A 23,142-nucleotide genomic window follows, 5' to 3' on the forward strand; every position below is an offset into this window, starting at 1 on the left:
AAACCTAACTAGGGGGAAATTGAGCAAGTATCATGAACTCCTAATTTATTAGACTGTGTATATATGACTGTGTTTTTAATGCTCTGACAGAGGCATGCCAAGGCTGAAACAGAAAACTAATAATAATAGATAAATGAATACAAATTGAGTCCCTGCAATCAGCCATGCAATATCAGAGAAAAACAGGCTAGCTTGAATCAATTGGCTAAGAGATTTATCAAAATAATTACTGGGTTCTTTGGAATACACACAGTTACAGAGTCAAGGAGTAAAGGAGTAAACATTTACCATATAGGTAAATGTTTAGAACTTGTAGATTTGCAGAATATGTTTTTTATACAGACATATATACATACATGTGTTTATATGCTGACCACCTCCATCCTTCCCTGTTATAATAAAAGAGTAAATCCACAGAAGATCCCAGAAGCACACAGAAAACATGCATGGAGGGGTCGGTTCTCGGAGAGCAGACAGATTTAATAAATCCCAGTGTTCCCAATTTCTCTGCCCTTTGGGACAATAAGTGTCAAATCACCACTGTAAATTAGCTCAGTTCCTTCTGCCTGCTGATGAAGCTATTTTACTTCCTGTTCCCAGCCAGCCCCACATGTCACCTTCCTCCTAGTCCCCTTCCTTCAGGGCCTTTCCATCATGCTAGGATAACTAGTTTAGTTAGTTAATTCACTTGACAAATCAGTCACATGATTGGGTGGTGGGGAAAATGATCAAATTAGTTATTTGAATAAATCAGCCAGTCTTTTGGTAAACTATAAACATAGCTCTGGAGAGTTACAGCTTCAGAAAAACTAATGTTTGAGAATGACTTTTTAATCATTCTTTATGATTTTAGTCATTCTTTATAATGATTTGTGCTAGAAAAAAGTCCAGCTGTAACAGAGGGATGCCTGGAAGAAGGGGAGCGATGGTGGGGAGAGCAGACCAAAGACATCCTGTAGGGAGAGGAGGTAGCTCTACTTTGCAGTTAAGATGAAGAGGGGTTCATAAAGCATGAAAGAGTCAATTTCTATAAATTTTTTATTCCATAGAGTTTTATATAACGTTCCCCACATTCTTAGTGAGCATGAGAATTTGCACATGGAGCGCATACAAGGCAATGCATGAGTCAAAGGTGTCGTATTGTCATAGGGAATCAAAGCTACAGGAGGCTCAGTGGAACCATGCCTGGGCACAGCAATTCATCATGCCACGAGAATCATTACCTCTATTCAAATTTCCTCTATTCAAATTTAGCCTTCTATTCAAATTTCCTCTACACTTAAGCATTGATTTTACTCATTTAGAACTTGACATAAAGCTTTATGTCAGTAGTTGTCTAGTTATAAATTAATAATAATAATAATACCACTATATTACATTTCACAAAATATTTTCAGATCCAGAATTTAATTCTGTCCACCAAAAGTTAATCATTTATTTATTCAACAAATATGCATTGAGTGATAACCACATACAAACCAGTACTTGAGGTGTTTGAGATATGTCAGATATATCATTATCAATAGACAATGATCCCTCCCCTCAGGATGCTTACATTCTATCCAGAAAAGGCAAAAGCAAAAATAAATAAATAAATAAAAATAAACCCAATAAATAGGATAACAATAAAATATAGTAGAAGCTGATAAGTACTATATTGAAGAAAAGAGCCTCCATTGGGCCCAGTGAAGGGGAGTGGGAGGGTAAGCTCTGGGTGGGTTCTGGGGTAGGTCAGGTTGTATGGTTCTCAGTGAGAAGCTGAATTTGAGCAGGCTTAAAGAAAGAAAGGGAATGAATTAAAGAGGCGTCTGGGAAAAGGAAATTGCAGGTAGAAGGCACAGCTGGGAGAAAGGCCCAATAGTAGGAAGTGCCTGGTGGTGTAAACCCAGCCAGGAGGCCAGAATAGATGGAGAAGAATAAAAGGGGAAGTAAGGGGAGGGAGTCAGAATCAGAGTAGGAACTTATGCTCAGATCTTCTAGGGTCTGAGGGTTTGTTGCAAAGATTTTGGTTATAACTATAAGTTGAATGGAAGGTAACTGCAATGGTACTACAATCTTGGGTGCTAAAAGGATCAGCCTGGCTGCGCATTGAGAAAGGACACAGAAGTGGCTGAGGTAAAGCCAGGATTACTGTTAGGAAACTAATGTAATAACCCAGAGGGAGAGAATGGATGTTAAGATGATGGTTATAGCAGCAGAGTGGTTAGGTTAGTTCTGGCTGAACTCTAGATATATGCTGAAGGTAGAGCCAGCAGGGCTTACTGATGGACTAGATACGAGAAAGTAAAATCAAGAAAGGAGTTAGCCAGATTGCTGGCCTGAGTAACTGAAAAAATGGAGTCTTTATCCACTGGAAAAGATTCTGTGTATTGTGTATGAGTGAATGTGTGTGAGTGAGTGTGTGTATGTGTGTGTGTGTGTGTGTGTGTGTGTATGGAATTGGGAAGGGAAGGAGTAGGGATTATAATAGGAGATGCACAAAGCTTTGTGAAACTTGGAATGCAAGGGATGAAGAAAGATTTAAGTTGGTTTAGTAACTAACATACATCATGATAAGATGCACATTGAGATAATAGGATTAAAGGATGACAGTGGAGACTAGGATGTTAGCTTTCTTGGTAGGGAGGAGGCATTCTTGGGATTCCCTTTCCACCCCTTGAAGAGGGTAGCAGGCCTGAGGCCATGAGTCTTCCTTGTCCTGGTGAATGGGTGGAGCCCCCAGGGGTGACATGATCTTAGACCAGTGACCCTCTTGATCCCTATGGGGAAGGGGCTCTACTGCTCTGAGTGTATGTTCTCTGTCATGACTCCTGTCATAATTGCTGGCCCTATAGTGATATGAATACTCAGGTGTTACAATAAGTTGTCATGCCTCATTTAAGCCCTGATGATGGGGAAGCATGAACTGAGACCCACTGCATGAGCCAGTTTCTACTTAGATCATGAATAGAAAAGGCCTAGAGAATTCATGGTATATAAAATATCAACAAGAGGGATGTAAGGGTACATTATTATTACCTCTGTTTCCAAAAGAGACAAAGAGGAGAATTGTTTGTTCATGATCAAATATACATGTATCAAATATGAATATACAGAAATCTTTGTTTAATACAAGGCCCCTTCAATAAAATATGTAGAGTCATCTGGAAATACAGTTTGATAAAATTTTGCTATTTCTAAAATTATTATACTCCATAATGTTCCTCCAAATGTAAAAAGTCTGAAAAGAAATATATTAAAAAATATAGGAAGAAAACTAAATTAGTAATGTTATTGCAAAGTATGTGAAAGATTTTAGTCAAAGAAATCTCTCTAGATGAGAAAGCCTCCTTAAAAGTCAAGGTAGAGGGCTTCCCTGGTGGCGCAGTGGTTAAGAATCTGCCTGCCAATGCAGGGGACACGGGTTCAAGCCCTGGTCTGGGAAGATCGCACATGCCACGGAGCAACTAAGCCCGTGAGCCACAAGTACTGAGCCTGCGCGTCTGGAGCCTGTGCTCCGCAACGGGAGAGGCCGCGACAGTGAGAGGCCCACGCACCGCGATGAAGAGTGGCCCCCGCTCGCCACAACTGGAGAAAGCCCTCGCACAGAAACGAAGTCCCAACACAGCCAAAAATAAATTAATTAATTAATTAATAAAAAAAAAAAAAGAAAAGTCAAGGTAGAGTTAAAGTAGAGGATTAAAGTCTTGGTGGATTATTATCAGGATAAGGTTATCTAAATTTTCTATTAATTAATAATTATTTAGCATTTAAGCATTTTAGCATTTGGTTAGCAATTATTTATTAGACATAGATATAGAGAAAGATGGTAGCAGAGTTAGCTTTCAATAATTTTTAAGAATTTTGTTGGAAATGTACAGAATATACTTTAAAAATAAGTCAAATATTATTATCATTTCATCATTCTGGTCATTTTTACATTGTATTTAAGTAGTAAAGTTGAATTTAAACCAATCATATAAATCACAACCTTACTTATTTCCCAAAACATTGGGAGGTCAATATCATTGTTCCATGTACAGGAATCATACTAAGTAGCTGAGACTGAGAGAGAGAGGTTGCTTGTTTGAAGTCTTACAACTAGTAAATGACTAGGTCAAAGAACTAGTTGAATCATAATTCTGAGAAATTGCTACTCTAAAAAATGTATCGATGCTGTACACCTGAAACTAACGCAATATTGTAAATCAACTATGCTTCAATTAAAAAAAAATGTATCCAAAGATAAAGGAAAAAATTGTAAGGGATAAGGCATGGGGCTCAGTGATATTAGAATCAGAGGAATGAATTTCATCATTCTCAAAAATTGACCCCTGAGTGAAGAGGATTTAAAGAGTAATTGAATAGTCATAGGAATCATGAATATATAAAGAGATGGTTCTGAATATATTAATCTAGAAGGAAATGGAAGGTTAATAAGCAATAAGAGGTATAAAGCAAGAAAAGAAGAAGCAATAAAGAGCAAAAGTGAGAGAGACAGAGACAGAAAGATGCAGAGGCAGAGAGACAGAGAAAGAGGAGAGAATAAGAGAAGGAAAATAAGGAGGAGGAAAAAGAATTACGGAGCTGATGCTAGAACAATATTGGACTGTTCTGAACCAATTTAAGAATTGCCATTTCTAATTCTTAATATATGGAAGATTGGAATGAAGAGATTTTAAAAGGAATGAGACATTAAAATAAATGTATAGATATCTTTAATACGAGGTCCATTCATTTGAAGAAAACACATCAAGAAAGTATGTGGAGCCATTTGGGAAAAAGAGTGGTAAGACTACTCCATTTCTAAAATTACTATTCTATACAATCCGTGTCCAAACACAAATATTTTATATTTTCTCTTTTGCCCCATGGGAAAATGTCCATAGTGACAAGGAATGAAGTGCTGACCTAAATGGGGACATCTGTTGAGCCTTCACATATGTATACCCTCCATTCTACCCCAGGAAACTTTGCTAGGCTTGGGGTGTATCTTAGCAACAGAATTTTAGGAAGGATCGTCTGTAATGTTAGAAGCAGGGTGAAAATGACCCCTGGATGCCCAATTTTCTAACTCCACTTCTGTCATAGGTGGTAAGATAAGAGGAGTCGTGTCACAAATGAAAAAATAAGGTCGAAGAAAACCAGAGAAAAGGTGATTGAACGTGTAAATATAAGACCCATTTGTGATGTTGTAAAAGGAGATTTCACCTGCTTCATAGTCCAAGAAAATCCCAATGCAGCGAGGCCGTTCCAGGTGGAGGAGAGGAACTGATGGAGAGGCAAGGACCATGTACTCACTCCCTTTCAGTAGCCACATGGCCCAGACCCCGTTCTCAGGAGATGGTGTGGTTTCCCCCTTTCTTGACACTGTGTCTTGACAGACACCTAACCCCCATTCTGCTCTTTCTCCCACCACGACTTCCCAGTAATGCCTCCCTGATGAGAAGTTCTGCAAACCCAGGATACAAGGCCATGTGTCAAATCGCTCAGGGTTGTTGGGGACATCCCTCCATAGTTCTCCATCCTGCACACTGCGCAGGTCAGCCATCAAGAGGAGGCTAGGATGTGCTGTAGCGGGATCCAGTTTTATGTCAACTGCAGAAAGAATTTTGTGGAACATGTAAAAGAACAGAAAAGACTGGTGAAAACTTAGGAAGCCATGATATTGAGAACTGTCACGCCATTCCTCATTCTCCCTCTAATAACTCCTGGAGATAACAAAATACGTGTTTCACCTTGCAGGTCGATGAGTATATGCTTTATTGCTTTTGAGTGTATTCCACTGCTATGTCTGCATAATCCAGGACTCATTACTGCCCCAATTAAAACATAACCATTGATGATAAGACAAACCATGTGCATAACCATTTAGATTCCTTTTATCTCTATCCAGAGAACTTTGGAAGATCTTTGGTACTCTTTGGAAAATCTGCATTTAAAATAAAATTTACAACTCCCTTGGGATTTTTTTCTCCTCAAAGCCTATAGGAAAAATTCACCTAATATATGGGTGACGCTTTAATATTAACGTTACACTTTAATATATTAAAGTGGTATAAAATCCACCACTTTCAAAGCTATGTTACCATGGTAGGAAGAATTCTAAGATGAGCCTCATGACCTTCAGACCCTGGTGGTACTCTCATGATTCTGTTATATTATGTGACAAGAGGGAGATTATCTGAGTGGGTCTAATAAAATCACCTTTTAAAATCAGAGAGGTTTCTTTGGCTATCAGGCTGCCATGAGTAGTGAAAATCAGAGAGATTTGGATTTGATGTGTCATTGCTGCCTTTGAAGACGGAGTGGGCCACAGCTGAGGAGAAGGGTGAGTGACCTCCAACTGATAACCAGCAAGGAGATGGAAATCTCAGTCCCACAACTGCAAGGAACTGCTTTATGTCAACACACTGAATAAGCTTGCAAGTGGACTCTTCCCTGGACCCTTTAGAGAAGCCCAGCCTGGTCAACACCTTGATTTTTGATCTTATGAAACCTTAAGCAGAGATGCCAACTGATCCCATGTGGTTATCTGATCTAAAGAACTGTGAGCCAATAAATGGATGTGGTTTTGGGTAGCTAAGTTTGTGGTAATTTGCTATGCAGCAATAGAAAACTACTACTGATACTGTGACGTCCCAGTGAGGTTGATATGAAATTTTATTTGTACATATAATTAATAAATAAATCTACAAATGAAATGACCTCAGTGAAGAAGGGAGGATGTAAAATATTCAGTGTCTTTTTTTTTTGGTAAACATTCAAAAATAGTAAATTTCATTAATCATATTTTAATTTTTAATATACTAATAACAAATACTAATATGCTGACTGTTATTCTTATTTGTCTCTAAACCACTTCTAGCTATCTTTTGTTGATACTCAAACCTGAATGGGTCACATAAGTAGTACATCATCTATACTATCCCGTGGAACCACCCTCAAGGGTGCCATTATCATCCTCATATTGTAGATGAGGAGACTCAGAGTCCAACAAGAGATTATGTGATTTTCCCAAATTGTATGATTTTCCTGTCATAAATAATGGGAATTGAAAAGTGGGTCTCCGTGGAATTGTGTTAGGCCTGTTTAACAGATGTCATGTCATCATGCATCATTCCCACTCCAGCACACTTATTTGCTCCATTTATAAGAAAATAAATCTGTGAAATAGTTATTAATACATCTATCTCCCGTTCCTCTCCCTACCTCTTCTTTCTTAAACTCAGTTGCTCACCAAGATGGAATAATATCTTAAGCAAACTACTCCTTCTTCCCAGTGCCCCATGCATTGATAAATGATCAGTCCTTAAAGTTCACCTTAAATGACTTTTCTGTAGCACTCAACACTGTTGAGAATCCTTTTGTCCTGGGAAACGTCACTTCCCTTTCCCAAAAGACACCAGTCATCATGCTTCCCCTCCCTCTCCACTGGCCTCCCCTTCTTGGTCTCCTTTGCTGTTTTCTCCTCTTCTCCTCCATCACTGCTATTCGAGAAGCCAATGGTCTCAGGATTGGGACCTCTTGCCTCTTTCTCAGATCACTTCTGATGTGTTCTGGGGCTGGCAGGCACATTGCACTAATTAAATTCCATTCATACGCTTACTAATTCCAAATATATATATCTAGCCTAGACTTTTCTCCTGGAACTCCATATTTGCAAATTCATCTGTGTACCTGACATCAACATTTGAATATTTAACATTCATCACAACATTGATGTGTCTAAAACCCATTTCCCTTTTTCTGCCTCGCCTGCAGCTTTACCTGTCAATGTAAACAGCAATTTCATTACCCAATTCTGGAGATTTAAACCTTGGAATCATTCACAGCTTTTCTCCTTCTCTGACACCTCATATCTAATCCAACAGCAGATCATGCCAGCTTTGCCTTCAAAATACCAAGATTCTGTCCATTTCTCTGCACCTCCAGTACTACTACCCTTGTCCAATGGACAATCGTCTCTGATTGAATTATTACAAAGGATCCTAACTGGCTTTCCCACATCAAGACTTGCCCCTCTGTAATTTATTCTCAGTAAAGCACACAGAGTGATCGCCACAAAACATTAATCTAATCATCCTATTCCTCCATTTACAACTTTTAACTGATGTTCTATTTCACTTGGAGGTAAAGAAAGCATTGCTCACAGTGGCCTGCCTGTTGGGTCCTGTGCTACTTGGACTTTTCTTGGCCTCTCCAGCTCTCCCCTCACTCACTCCACCACAGCCACACAGAACTCCTCATAGCTCCTGGAATGCATCTTCCATACTTCCATCTCAGGCCTTGGCACTCATTTCTGATGCCTGGAATGCTTTCCTCCAGATCAGATATTTGCTGAGTTATCCCCTACTGAGTGACGTCTTCCTTGATGATCAAATTCCAAATTAGATGCTCTAACCCCAGAACTTTTGGCCACCCTTAATTTATTCTTTTTTTCAATATTCTGTATCATCTTCTAACATTCTGTGTATTTTGCATAATTTAAGCAAATATATGCAACATGAAGCTGTAGATTTGTAAGTTGATGTTATTGTTCAATTTTATATTCTAATGTTTAGAAGAGTAGCTGTCATAAAATACACAATATTTGTGGAATTGATTAGTTAATTCAGTAAAAATAATTGGGAATATGGAGACACTGATTATGAGAGTGTAGTAACTTGCAACATTTCATGCAGTTAGTACATATTACTTTGCCCATCAGAACATTGATTAAATCATTGAACAGGACTGATGAGATGGGTTTTCTCATCATGGGACAAAGTGGTTTCCCTGTAAGTAATAAAGCCACTATTTAGCCACTGTCTGTTTTCATTACTTGGTATAAATTGAATATAAAAAAGAAATTAAAAGTATTGAACCATTACTGTTTTAAAAAACAACATAATAGGACCAAACAAACTAATTATAACACCACAGAGCCTACAGAGAGTACTTAAATATAATTGACTGAATATTTTTGGCTTTATTAACTATCTAATTTAAGAAACTCATCAAATTGCCAGATAATAAAATAATCCAAACCTTATATTATTTGATACACTGCAATGCTTTCATATATTGATTTTTTGTTTTCAAATATGTTTCATTTTGTCCTCCAAACAATACAATTTTTTAGCATTTTATAAACAAGGAAATGGAGATTGATTAGAACTAATGTTACTTACATCACAGCTAATATCACTTTCAAGCCCACCATTCTAACCAAATGTAGCTTATATGGGTGTCAGTGACTCTGATATTCTTTCATACTATTCAGAAGTATCCCAATATTCTTTTTTTTTTTTTTTTTTTTTTTTATTCTGAGCATGGTGCTATCTCCCTTCCTCCCTTATAGTTTGGCATAAACGTGTGACTCACTTCTATCAATAAAATCTTCAGGAAAGCCATGTGTGCCACTTCGGAGTAGTGCCTGATTCATCATAACCCTGCCCTTTTCCATGGCTACGAGCATCAGGAAGGAGGTGGGGCTCTGTCTGCACGGGTTCCCAGAGTGAGATTACGTGAAATTAAAGCCTCCACAATCTAGTAATCAACCTAAAACATGATCTCGAAATAAACCTTTCTGATTTTAGCCACTAAACTTTGGGTTCTGTTTGTTACAATAGCTTGACTGCTACAGTAACAAATTACAATAAGAGCCAAATTCCAGGTGTCATAGTTCCTCAAGCTCTAAAATGCAGCCTACCTTGGAACTTTCTCAACATTTCCCTCATCCCAGGGATGCGACACATTGTCTTCAGCTCCATGGGGATGGTCTCCGGATCCAGCCGTGTAACACTCTTACTTCTGAGAAGAGCGCAGAACTCACAGTCCTCAGTAGGGTTATCCACCAACCTCCCCAGCCTCTCCCAACCCATTCTTTGATTCAGAAAGTAAACGTACCGGCTCAAGGCTCCTCCCACACCCTGAAAGTGAAAGAGAAACACAAGTAGGTGTGAGTTAGACCTCTGAACTGCTTTTGACAGACTGGGGACACACCATGAATATCTTTTTAGGAATTACTGGAAATCATTAATTATTAAGGTAAAACTATAAGCGGCATGACTCTTTCTTAATAAAAGCTAAAAACAGGCTGTTGTTGAGTTTTCTCATGAATTTAAAATAATATAATCAGTTTGCCTCTATTAAAATAAAATCAGACCACACAAAGTTTAGGTTAATTCCTATAATATCTATTGGTTTAACTATTTTCTGAATTGATAATTCTGACATTTGGATATTTTAGTAAAGAGTTACATTCTGTGAATGCAATTAGGGTAAAAACAGATTCTAAGTATCTGCAGAATTTATTTGAGTAACAGTGAAAGGTTAGACATAAAATGTTGCTCTCAATGTCCTTTTAAGAAAACCCTAAATTCCTCATTCCTTGAACCAGCATACCATGTCTAAGTTACCTAAGTGGATAAAAATAGAAGTCATTAATATCTAGCAACATTTTATCTCAGAGTACATTATTAAATAAATCACCTGCATTGCATTTCCCCTCTCCCTCTAAAAAATAGCCACCTGTCAGATTAATTTTGACAGGGCATAAAAACAGGGAAATGATTAGCTTTACTTTTCATCGGAATGACAGGCCTTGTTTCTGGCCATTGCGGGTGAAATATAGCTTACTAGTACTGAGAAAGAAAGGGAAAAGTGGGTATAAAAATGAAACTAAATTATTTGAGAATATATTCTCCCTAAGATTTATATTATAAGACATTTTAACATTTCTTCAGTGCTAATAAATGATAACTTTATATACATTGTGTTTTGAGATATGGTAAGATGAGATAATGAATATTATTGAAAATGCCAGAGTTCTTGTGTTTATTTACTGTCTGAAATTTAGAAAATTTATTCCTTTCTGACAGTTTGCTCACTAGGAAGTGGGCATAGCAATAATAATAAAGATAATAACAATACTAATAACAACAACACAAGTTTTACCGATATATAGATATATTGAAGACAAAATGGGACAAATTAAATAAAAATGTTTTGTAAATGCATTCATTTAATGACCCCCCACTCTGTAACCAGTGCTATTTATCACAGTACTTGTATGAAGATAGGAATTACTTAGTTCAGAAATCCCTAAATGAGGCATTGGGGATGAGATACAATGAAGCATGCCCAGAAAATTTCTATTGCAATGAGTTCTATCATGATAGCATGCACCCAGCAACAATGACGACTTTCTCAATTCACTTGGGATTTAATGCCTTCAAGGAGGATTAAAAGGAAATATTTCCTTTTCCCTGTTATTTGTCTCTTTGCTCTATAATCTCAAACATATTGTGGGCAAGCTGCATGGAGCCCAGGTAATTTCTCCCTACCACACCTGGAACAGGCATGCAATATGGGCTAGAAAATTAGCATTTGTCTTAAAAATTAACATGCAAATTTCAAGGTGGACAATTTAAAATATTACTCATACTTTTGGCTATTGACATTTAAATGGGTTAACAAGACTTTTTTGGATTGGCCATCACTGAAATACAGCAATATCATCATTGACCGATTTTGAGGTTATAGATTGTCCTTTTTCTGTTTAATCATATGTAAATCATTAAATTGATCTTAGTTTTAAAAATATTTAAGTTTTGTCTTTAGTATGAACTATTTTATATGATTCTCTAGGGTCCCTTCAGATTCTGATGCTAGGATTAAGAATTAAGATGATTTCCAAGTAAATTCTAGGGTGCCCTTTTCCTAAAGATCATAAATGCTTAAGGTGTTTGTCTCTGAAAGCTGCTATCTGTCCCCTGGTTCTCAGGTCTGCCCATCCCTCCCCTCCCAGGCACCCAGCCCCACCTCCAGCAGGCTCAGGGCTGGGCGCTGGCACCTCTCCTCCAGCTCCTCTGCCAGATCCTTCAAGGCCCTGCTCTGATGAACCAGCCGGTTCTTGCTCTCCCGCAGTCTCTGCAGGGTGGCTCGCTCCTCCTCCTCCAGTCTTCTAAGCTGCAGTTGCTCCTCCAGGGCTAGTAAGCCACGATACTTTTCAAACTCCAACCTGAAGCGTTGCCTCTGCGTTTCCACTTTCTCCTGGAGTGACACAGTGCATCAAATGATCAGCAGTTGGGGCAGAGCATTTGGCTTCAACCTTCACAGATGGGATGACGAAGCTGGAGAAGGCAATGTCTGGCGTGATCTCATCTTCATAACTCTATGAATGGACCCACTGCATTTTAACAACACGCAGAAGCCAGAGACTACTCATGAGAAGTGACCTGCTAGAGTTTTCAAACTTAGAGTTTGAGAAATACTGTTGGATTTGGGTTCCCATTTCCATGGACTTGAGGACAAGGCACTTTCATATTCAAGTTTCAGTACCATATGTAAAATGGGGGAAAAGAAGGGTCTGGGAATTAGAATTAAATATCAAACTGTTGAGCACAGTGACTAACATAGAGTAGTTGCTCAATAGAAGTTAAAATTTACTATCAGTCACTGGAATGAGAACTGTGTGGAAATAACTGAATTATGAAGAGAGATTAGAGAGACCTGGATTTGTAAATGTGAATAAGAAAAGGTTTAGAGATTAGAAAATATTCCTCAATTATGTGGTAATCATGAAACTATAAGGCTAACATTCTCTGCAGAGCCAAGAAAGAAATAAGTTATTCTCAGGCCACTTATTGCAAAGGTTCAGGGAATTCATCTTGATTTCTACCCAAATCTCACCTCTATAATTTTTAATAGACCTAAGGAACACATTTCGATACAGCATTAATATTTCTAAATTTTATTCTCTGGAGACTGGTATGTGGAAAAGTAGCTTTAAACTAAGAATAAGAGGCAAATTGCCCTCCCATAGTCTCTCCATATTTTGAATTCTCTGGTCCATTATTAAACATTATACCATTTTGGTTCAATTTAAGAACACAAGCTAGTGCCTTTAAAAGAATTCTAATAACAGTTTTCCTCAAATTTCATAAGACTCAACTCTTTCCTCCAATTTCCCATTTCTGCCTCCTTCTGCCACTTTCTAAACAACTAGATTCATATAATTCTGACCTCTTTAAAGTCAACCAACTGTGAATTCCATATTCTGCTCTGAAAGGTACAACTCATTGAATTTCTCCCCCATTCTCCATGTTGGAGGCTGTGCTATTGAGGAGTGGTGCTAATAACTCAGTCATTGAAAAAAAGTGGAATTATGTTTGGGTCATGAGAGATGACATGGTCCAGACGGGTTTTAGTTGCAATTCACTGTTCTCTCATATCATCCTTTCGAGTACTACAATTATATCTACAGACACAGAAAGGCTAAGGGTTTTCACAGAATTTAGAGTTTATTTTATTAAGTCCATGCTTGTTACTTTTGGCTCACATAGATACATTCTCAAAGGTAAAAATCATGCTAGTTTATTTGGCCTAGGACAGGGATCTTAGAATCATCTCTACTTTAGAATAATAAGCGGAGGGTTCAAAAAATGAAGGAACCCAGATCTCAGATATGGAATTTCTGATTTTGTAAATTTGTGGTCAGGTCAGGATTAAAAACAATTGACTTGGATTGTTAGCATAAAAAGAATAAAAATTATCAATAAACATCACTATCAATGAACTTTACATATAATATACATAACTATGGGAAAAGATAAGACTTATCACAGAAGAAAAATATGGCAAAAATAATCCTTATGAAAATATTGTCAGAAAACAGAGTACAAGACAAAATTTTTGAGAAAAGAAGAAAGAAAGAATTATAAAAATAAAAGGGTTCCTTGGAGGACAGAGAAGAGAGATATTCTGTAAAATAGATTCTATATATATTATAATACATATTATATAAATAAAAACACCTATGTAATTTCTATATACAGCTTCTCAATATTGACCCTATTGACATTAGACCAGGTGATTCTTTGCTGTGATGTTTTGGGGGGAGAGGTGACTGTCCTGCGCATTACAGGGTGTCTAGCAGCATTTCTGGCCTCTACACATGAGATGCTAGTAGAGCACCCACCCTCTCCCAGTTGTGACAACCAAAAACATCTACAGATATTACAAAATATCTCTTGGAAGGCAACACTTGCGCCAGGTTCAGAATCACTCTGTGTATGTTTGTGTGTGTGTATGTGTGTATGTATAAATAGGTAAGAGAAAAAAAGAGCTCATGAGGGGCTTCCCTGGTGGTGCAGTGTTTAAGAATCCACCTGCCAATGCAGGAGACATGGGTTTGAGCCCTGGTCCGGGAAGATCCCACATGCCGTGGAGCAACTAAGCCCATGCGCCGCAACTACTGAGCCTGTGCTCTAGAGCCCGCGAGCCACAACTACTGAGCCTGTGTGCCACAACTACTGAAGCCTGCATGCCTAGAGCCCATACTCTGCAACAAGAGAAGCCACCGCAACGAGAAGCCCGCTCACCGCAACAAAGAGTAGCCCCCACTCGCCACAACTAGGGAAAGCCTGCGCGCAGCAACGAAGACCCAACACAGCCATAAATAAATAAATAAATAAATAAATAAATAAATAAATAAATAAATAAATAAGAGAGCTGATGAGGTATAAAAAAGAGAAAAAATATTTATGAATGACTGAAAAAGACTGAAAATTCAGACTGTCTTTCTATATGTAAGATGATGACTATCAGCCTGTATTTCATATATATAAGTGATGTGAAATATTTACTATTTCATTCATCTAACAAATATATATTTTTTAAACTAGTACTGACAGTACAAAACTCTGTTCTAGGTGAGGCAGTGAGTTAAGATGAGTAAAATCAAGTGAGTGAGTAAGATCAAGATCAGTAAAGTTTATTTACAATTTGGATTGGGGTAATATTAACAAAGATAAAAAGAACACAACTGTACAATATAATCTGAGGGGATGAGGTGATCCAGGGTGAAACTGAGATTTTTTTCTTGAGTACCTATGTAGACGGAACAAAAGTGCTGGAGTGCTGGTGGAAGAATGATTTAGTGACCCAAATTTGGATCCTTCAAATAGGCTAGGCTCCTGAACCCCAATATTCTCTCACCTTCCAAATGACAGTTTTCTTTCCCACATTGGCCTCCTGAGTCAAGGCTTCCTCCATCTCTTTCCTCACATGTTCCTGGGCCATCTGGAGCTTTACCTGTTTGGGAAGATATGCTGCAGCCGTTACAGATACCCTCATTCAGTACTTAATATTGACTGGGTGTGGGGGGAAATACAAAGATCAGCTAAAACAGGCCCTAGAAAACATATAAAAATGTTCGACCTCATTAATAACCGTTAAACATAAATATGTTTTTAAATGTTGATGCCAGATGGAATCAAAGATGTATCTAAAAGTGTGTTCATTGTATTTTAAATAGTAAAACTGTAATTAACCAAAATGTTAAAAATACGGGAGTGAGAAAAATTTTATTTTCACAGGATGGAATTAAAATAAGGCGTTGCAGAATATTTAATGACAAGAAATACAAGTATAAAGAAAATTAAAATAAGTATACTTCATGCAACTTTGCACCAAGTTTGAAAAATAAAAATGCTTATGATGAATATATAAAAACTAGGCAGAGGCCAATGAAAATATATTCAATAAACAAAATCTCATCCTAATTCTTGGTTGAAAAGTGATGCTATTCCTTATATCTATATATTTCAACTGCTTACAGTTATTTATTACTTTATAATCAGAAGTGTATTTATTATATTTGGCAGAAGAAAACTTGTAAGTTAATATTTACTAAATGAAAAAGAAATACAGAGTGTCATAAATCTTACAAGGGGTAGAAAAATAATTTAATGAAAAGTAAATCTCTTTCAACCCTAGGACCCCTGCTACAGGTAAACACATGTATTTTATTTACAGAGAACACACACAAAGATAGACACATACACACATTTTAAAACTCTTCCCAAAGTCATTCAACAAGTCTTCGAAAAACAAAACAAAACAAACTAGCAAACAAAAAACGAAATTCTTCCCAAAGTCATTGAACAAGTCCTACACATCAATGTTGTTCTTTTTTAAAGATAATATTCTAAGGTAGAGCACATAAAATAGCAGTAGAATCCATGGAGGCATTTAAAAAGATGAAGAAACTAGCAATTTTTTTAGTGTTTGGAAGGAATAGAATATTTCAACACTTATGGACAAAAGAAATTGTAAGCAAAAGCAAGGAGGTAAAAACCTGTGGCATGTTTGGGGACAATAGTGATTAGGCTAGTTTTGCTGGATCGAATGATTGGTTTAGACAAGAGCTATAGCAAGAGAACTTAGGGCCTTAGAATGTCTTGATTGATAGGCTAAGGAGTTTAGAAGATATTTATTTGGTATTTAGTTGAAGAGCTACTGAAATAGAGAAAACTTCCTTAGAAATATGACATTATCCATGCAATATATAGTACCTTATGGATTAAAAGAAAAAAAGGCAGGAATATATTTCAAAAGTCTAGCTAGAAAGTAGCTAGCAACTGAATTTTGCAGAAGACAACCAAAATCAAGAAGAAACACTAAGAAAGATATTTCTTGGTAGGTCCAGAGGGAAGTTGAGAGGAAAAAAATCACAAACCTTGATTTAGAACAATCAAAGTTAAAATAATAATTATTATTACTAATTATTGTATTATTATAAATTATAATACATAATATAAATATACAAAACATCAATTATACATTATTAATAATAATTTATTAATTTAATTAATTATTATTATTATTTTAGAAAGTTGATATTTGCACTTTATTTCATTGTGATAGTACTTCAGGTAAAGGTCGGTAGATTAAAGATGACTTTAACCCCCTTTGTGCTAGCAGTCGTTCCCGATGTTGAGAATTTAAATGTGTTCAGAATATGTCCAAAAACTTTTGATGAGCACCAACAGGGAGAATCTTATTCATAGGGTTTCACAGATGTCACTTTTGTGGGCCAGGTACTCCAATATGAGTCACCTTTTCATTGAGGATGCTCACATCAAAAGTCCACAAATATGTGTTGACTAGAGAAGGGCCTGTGTGCTTAGCTACTGGATTTCTACTTCAGAGTAACATGCATTGGCAGGCTTTAAAGGTGATCAGAGCCCTGTGCCCATCCAGACACTATTCTTAGCAAATGTTCAAACATGAAGGTTGCTTTATGCACCCCAATGTTCACTGCAGCACTTTTACAATAGCCAAGACATGGAAACAACCTAAATGTCCATTGACAGATGAATGGATAAAGAGGATGTGGTACATATATACAATGGGATATTAGTCAGCCATAAAAAAGAATGAAACAATGCCATTTACAGCAACATGGATGGGCCCAGAGATTATCATACTAAGTGAAGTAAGTCAGACAGAGAAAGACAAATATCATATGACATCACTTATATGTGGAATCTAAAAAAATGATACAAATGAACGTATTTACAAAACAACAATAGGCTCACTGACTTCAAAAACAAATTTATGGTTACCAAAGTGGAAAAGTTGGGGGGAGGGATAAATTAGGAGTTTGGGATTAACATATTCACACTACTGCATATAAAATAGATAATCAACAAGGACCTACTGCATAGCACAGGGAACTCTACTCAATATTCTGTGATAACCTATATTGGAAAAGAATCTGAAAAAGAATGGATATATGTATATATATAACTGAATCACTTTGCTGTACACCTGAAACTAACACAACATTGTGAATCAACCATACTCCAATATAAAATAAAAATTTTTTTTAAATGAAGGTTGTTTTGGTGACAATATTAATTAACATAGAGATAAACACTATGCAGAAGCAAGACATTATACAAATGATAGTTATTAGGAAGTGTTTACAATAACTATGTGCACCTGTAACTAAGAGCCCATTGTACAACACAGCCCTCTACACCAGAGCTCTAGCTGTGGAACCCAGATTATCAACATCAGGGAAATTAAGACCAGCATGAAATTAAATGTCCAGAGAGAATTTCATGGGAGAGGAGGGCAACCTAAAATAATGGTATGTGTGAGCTCCTGAACAGGGGTCCCAAAAGGTGGGGTGTGCACGGAGCAAAGGCATGGAGACCTCAAGGTGAATGCGAGCCAGGAGGGTGGTTGGTGCGGAGGGCACAGGTCATTCAGATCAGGTGGTATCATTTGGCTCTGTCCCTAGCAAGGCACTTTTCACACCTCTGACTCGGTCGGCTCCTCTGTTACAGATCCGCATTTCCAGACCCAGGAATCGCGGCCCTCCACGTGCCACGGTAACACCTCTCACCTGGTAGCACCTGGCGGCCTCCTGCAGCGGTGTTGTGCGATGGCTCCTGTGCTCTGGGGTGGTGTCACAGACCCAGCACAGAGCCTCTTGGTCTTCCTCACAGAAGCGACTCAGCTCCTCGCCGTGCCTCACGCACAGGCGCGCCCCCGAGGGCCCCGCGCCGAGCCCCAGCTGCCGCACGCTGTCCACCAGGCTGGCCAGCTGCCTGTTGGGGCGGAAGCTCTCCAGCCTGAAGGGACCCCGGCACTGCGGACAGGCATAGAGGCCGCTCTGTGCACTGTCGGACTTCTCGCAGAACTCGGAGATGCATCTGAGGCAGAAGCTGTGGCCGCAGTCCACACTGACCGGTTTCTGCAGGAAATCCAGGCACACTGGGCACCTGGCCTCCTCGCACAGCCGCTCCCCGGGCCCCCCCGAGGCCATGGCCGGCCGGGCCTCGCCTGGCCCTGCTGATAGCACAGCTGCCTTCCCCAGCTGCCTGCGCTATCTCCCCTGGTGGTCTGGCACAGAAGGGAGGAACCCCACAGCCTCATGAGAAGCAGACCCAAGATGGGTTTTATCCGCTGGCTAGAGTCCAAATGAGCTACTCCCGGGGAACAGTTGTAACTCAGGCGCCCTCAACCACAAGGATAAAATTAACATTCTAGTTACCCTAGCCTCCTAGGAAACTGATCATTTCTAACAGAATCCCTCATAGTATATACCTTATTGGAACCCGAATTCTCATGTTTTCAGTGTCAGTAAATTTGGAGAATTGCTTAGCTCCTTCCTTCCATTATTTTCTAAACTACCCCATGATCTTCTTATCCTTATATGGCATAATGATTTCTTGAAGTTTTTTTTTTTTTTCCAAACTTTATTTTTTCTACCTCCTATTAGCCCATGATAAAAAAATTTAGGTAGATGGGTTGATAGGGAGATCCAAAAAAAATGTGTGTATAATAATGATGGTTCTATAGCCCAACAACAATGCAAAGCATTTAAATAAATACCTGGCCCAGTTCAGTGAGTCCTATAATGATTGCACACATGTTGTGATTGTTGCAAAGCATATCTTGGAGGTGGCAAAGCTGTAGGTTAAGGCATTGGTTATAAGAAATAATTCACGCACATGTGGCACCTGTGAGGTGGCGAAGGCTGAGAAAGATATAGAAGAAGAGAGATGATTTGACAGAAAGGATGTGATCCCTACTTGGGATGAATATGGTGAGGTCATTAGGTCAGCCAGAAAGTAGACAAATGTGGAAAGTGTCTGTCATCTGCACAAAATGTAATTTTCATTTTGTTGAGTTTGAAGCAATAATGGGCATGGCATGCCTGTAGCAAATCCTTCAATCCTTCAATATGTGTTCCTCAGCACAAACTGCAAGTCTCGGACACAAGGGTAAGCAAAAGACAAATGACCCAGCTCTCAAGGGAACCTTAAGATGCATCAGGAGGACTCATACAAGTATAAACTAATACCTGGGAGAAAGGACACTCACCAGTGCTGCAAGAATATAACAGGGCTTTGAACTAGCCTGTGGGGTTGGAGTTTGGCCCTTGGGAGTCTCTGAGTTAATAACTGAAGGGTGACTACAGGCTGAGCATAGGAAGGGTGACTACAGGTTGAGCATAGGAAGCATATCAAGCAGAACAGTCGGAGGGCACAGGGTACACAAGATGAACTGCTGCTGGAGGGAGCAGGACGCGCCCCAGGACATGAGGCAACCAGCCAGGCTGGTATGTGTGCAAGGTGAGGATGAGTGGCAGTAGATAAGGTCCCAGTGAGAGGCAGGGACAGATGACTCAGGTCCTTGCAGCTCCTGTGTGGTTTGTGGGTCCTTATTCTAAGGCCCAGGGCTTGGCCTGGAGCTTTGGTGGAGGGCAGGGTCTAAACGGTTTTGAAGCTGTCTACCTAAAGATTAGGTGGATAATTAAAACAGAGAGATTCTTTGAGAACAAGAAGAGGCAGTTAGTTATGAGCAGAACATCAAAGATGTGAATTTAGAAAAGAAAGGAAAAGGGCAAAAGTCTCAACAATAGAAAAGCAGACCCTGGTCCCAGGCGGAAGACTGTGCCACTTGCTAGATAAGGGGCTTTAGACAAGTTTCTGTACCAAACTTCCTTTAAAATATGAGGACATTGTTAGTGCCACGCCTACAGGGCTGTTCAGAGGATTGAATAAGCTAATAGATGTCACACATTTGATACAGTTTCTGGCATGTAGTAAGTATTTCTATTTAATTAAAGAAAAAGAGAAGAAATAGCAAAATAAATGGATAATTAGAATGTAAGCAGGAGACTTTTTTTTTCTATTTTCTTCAATATTATATCCCTAGTAACTTGAAGAGTAACTGACACATAAGACACCCAATGAATACTGGTTGAATAAATGAGTGTGGGAATGACTGAACAGAATCAGTACAGTTTATCCTAGAAGCTAATGGAGGATAAAATTTCAGTGACTATATTATGTCAAATGTGAGATCCATATTTTTCTACATTTTACGTATATGATTTTGACTTATATTGCTGTGACTCTCAAAGATGCTAGAACACAGTTCTATGTTATTTGGAGACATAATAAAGCAACATATTGCTCAAATGTATGGAGCAATTCATAGCTCAGCTCACTTGAATGCAGATTTCCTAGTGCCTAAAAGGCTAAGGGAAGGTCACTGACCTTGGACGTGGGGGTCAAAGTGGTTTTCAGGAGGCTGAGATGGAGTGGGTGAGCTGACATCAGATGGCACTTCTTCCCTGACTGGTTCTAGGGTCACTGAATTTAAGCTCGGTTTTGCCTCTAGCATTGGGAGGCTAGGAATGACCTCTGTACCATTGTTCTTAAAAAAACAAATTTTCCGTACAGCCCATTTGTGCAGGTAAGTAGTGGACTGGATTATAAGTAGATGTCACTGTATTTACAAATGCTATGTGAAATGCCTTCCTGAGCACTTTCTTGTTTGATAGGATTGGTCTAAATTAAATTTGTGTTTTCTCATGATCATTCTTCTGCAGTGAATAAAACACATCTTTGGGCTGATATGATCACATTTTGGTGCACCCACTCCTGGATCCTTACCCTGACTCCTTTCTCTGATTCATTGGCAGATTGCATAGTTCTAAATCTTTTAGTTAATATCCTCACCCCTTGCCATCATCCTTCTCTAATACTCCACTTCATGTGTGTTCTGCCTTCTCTGACAATACAGGATTCTCCTCCTCTGACCATTCCTCCCTGCTCACCTTTCCTAACTACTTTGACATGGTGGCTTTGGGCTCCTGAACCATCTCTCCAGGACATCCTTATTTTCTTTCCTAGCCTGAGTCTTTTTCAACAAGGTTCTCAGATCTCTTGACCACACCTTTGCCTCAGCTTCGGGAATTTATCATCTCCTAGCCCCAAGCTCAGCTCACTCTGTAATGAAAAACAACAAAAAAACAGCCAGCACAAACCTCGAAAGCAACTGACACAGCACTTTCCTTCCTGCTTGTGGTTTTTAAAAGGATCTCTATTGGTTGTTGTTTTTTTTCTGTTTTTCCTCTTTTTTATTGTTTTTTAATTGAAGTATGGTTGATTTACAGTGCTGTGTTAGTTTCTGGTGTACAGCAAAGTGATTCAGTTATACATACATATGTGTATCTATATATGTATATGTATATACATATGTATTCTTTTTAATATTATTTTCCATTATGGTTTATTATGGGATATTGAATATAGTTCCCTGTGCTGTACAGTAAGACATTGTTTATCTATTTTATATACAGTAGTTTGTATCTGCCAACCCCAAACTCCTAATTTTTTCCATCTTTCCCCTTGGATAACCGTAAGTTTATCTATGTCTGTGAGTCTCTCTCTGTTTTGTAAATAAGTTTATTTGTATCATGTTTTAGAGTCTACGTATAAGTGATATCATATGGTATTTGTTTTTCTCTGTCTGACTTACTTAGCCTGATAATTTCTAGGTCCATCCATGTTGCTGTAAATGGCATTATTTCATTCTTTTTTATGGCTGAGTAGTATTCCATTATCTGTTGGTTTTCATTTCAGCAGTTGTATCCTGCATTTTTATTGTTCCTTTTCCCCTGAGGCTATATTGATAATTCACTGAGCTTAAGGTTGTCTGATGTCCTCTGTAGACACAGCTTCAGCTTTCACTGGCTATGTAAGGGGTGCCCACATCCAGTGTACCTCTGTGCTTCTATGGAGGGGATTCAGAGAAAGTTGGGGGCACAGAAGGCTCCTTGTGACTGTGAGTGATCACTGAAGGTCTCTACAACACTGATCAGTGCAGTAGGAAAAATGCTGGCCCTTGGCCTGTTTCCCATGCATATGAGCTCCAATCAGCACATGTACATGTTAATAAAAGTAGATTTATTCAGTAATGTTATATTCAAAATGAATTTACGTTAAGAATTTTTTAAGCGATTTGATGGGTTCAAGGACAAGAATGTTGTCTTATTCAAATTTTTACTCCGAAGTACCTTCACTCTGGGCCTGCATAGAGGAAGGGGCCACTATAGCTTCTGGAATAAATTAATACATGCAAGGTCCTGTGTGAGATTTGTAACACTCTCTGAAGGAGCTGTTGTAAACCACATCCATATATTAAACGTGAGAAATTCGAGATGTGAGCAAATGCAGGGTTGTAGAAATGGGCCCTGTCTTACCTCTAGTTCTAGGTCTTGTGTTCAGTGATGCTTCTGGTGTGCTCTGCAGGCCCTATCAGGGCTCTCATATTCTTTCTGCAAACATGTAGGAATTACAAGATCTGGATTTGGGATCAGATATAAAAACCCTACCCCAAAGAGTGGACTATCATGCAGTCCATAAATGGTATTTAATTATTCTTCCAAAATTCAACAGCACGAGAAAAGACCTATGATGCAAATTAGCTGTAAAATTATCTGCAAAAAAAGGGCAAGATACAGGCTAAAAAAATTACGTGCACATATGCCAAGATATAAGCTATAAGTAGTAATGCAGTTATACT

At 38.5% G+C, this 23,142-nt stretch overlaps 1 protein-coding gene across 1 annotated transcript; it reads right to left on the reverse strand.

Annotated features, from left to right (window-relative positions):
* Nucleotides 1–1,405: 1,405 nt before the first annotated feature.
* TRIM58 (tripartite motif containing 58) lies at nt 1,406–18,586 on the reverse strand. The gene is made up of 6 exons (XM_007169924.2): nt 18,164–18,586; nt 14,965–15,060; nt 11,788–12,018; nt 9,871–9,893; nt 9,674–9,774; nt 1,406–5,577 (listed from the first exon to the last, which is right to left on the reverse strand). Exons 1-6 carry the CDS (start codon nt 18,584–18,586, stop codon nt 4,988–4,990), a joined length of 1,464 nt encoding a protein of 487 aa, XP_007169986.2. The 3' UTR covers nt 1,406–4,987.
* Nucleotides 18,587–23,142: the final 4,556 nt, after the last annotated feature.

Source organism: Balaenoptera acutorostrata, chromosome 2 (assembly GCF_949987535.1).
Source record: "Balaenoptera acutorostrata chromosome 2, mBalAcu1.1, whole genome shotgun sequence".
NCBI lineage: Eukaryota > Metazoa > Chordata > Mammalia > Artiodactyla > Balaenopteridae > Balaenoptera > Balaenoptera acutorostrata.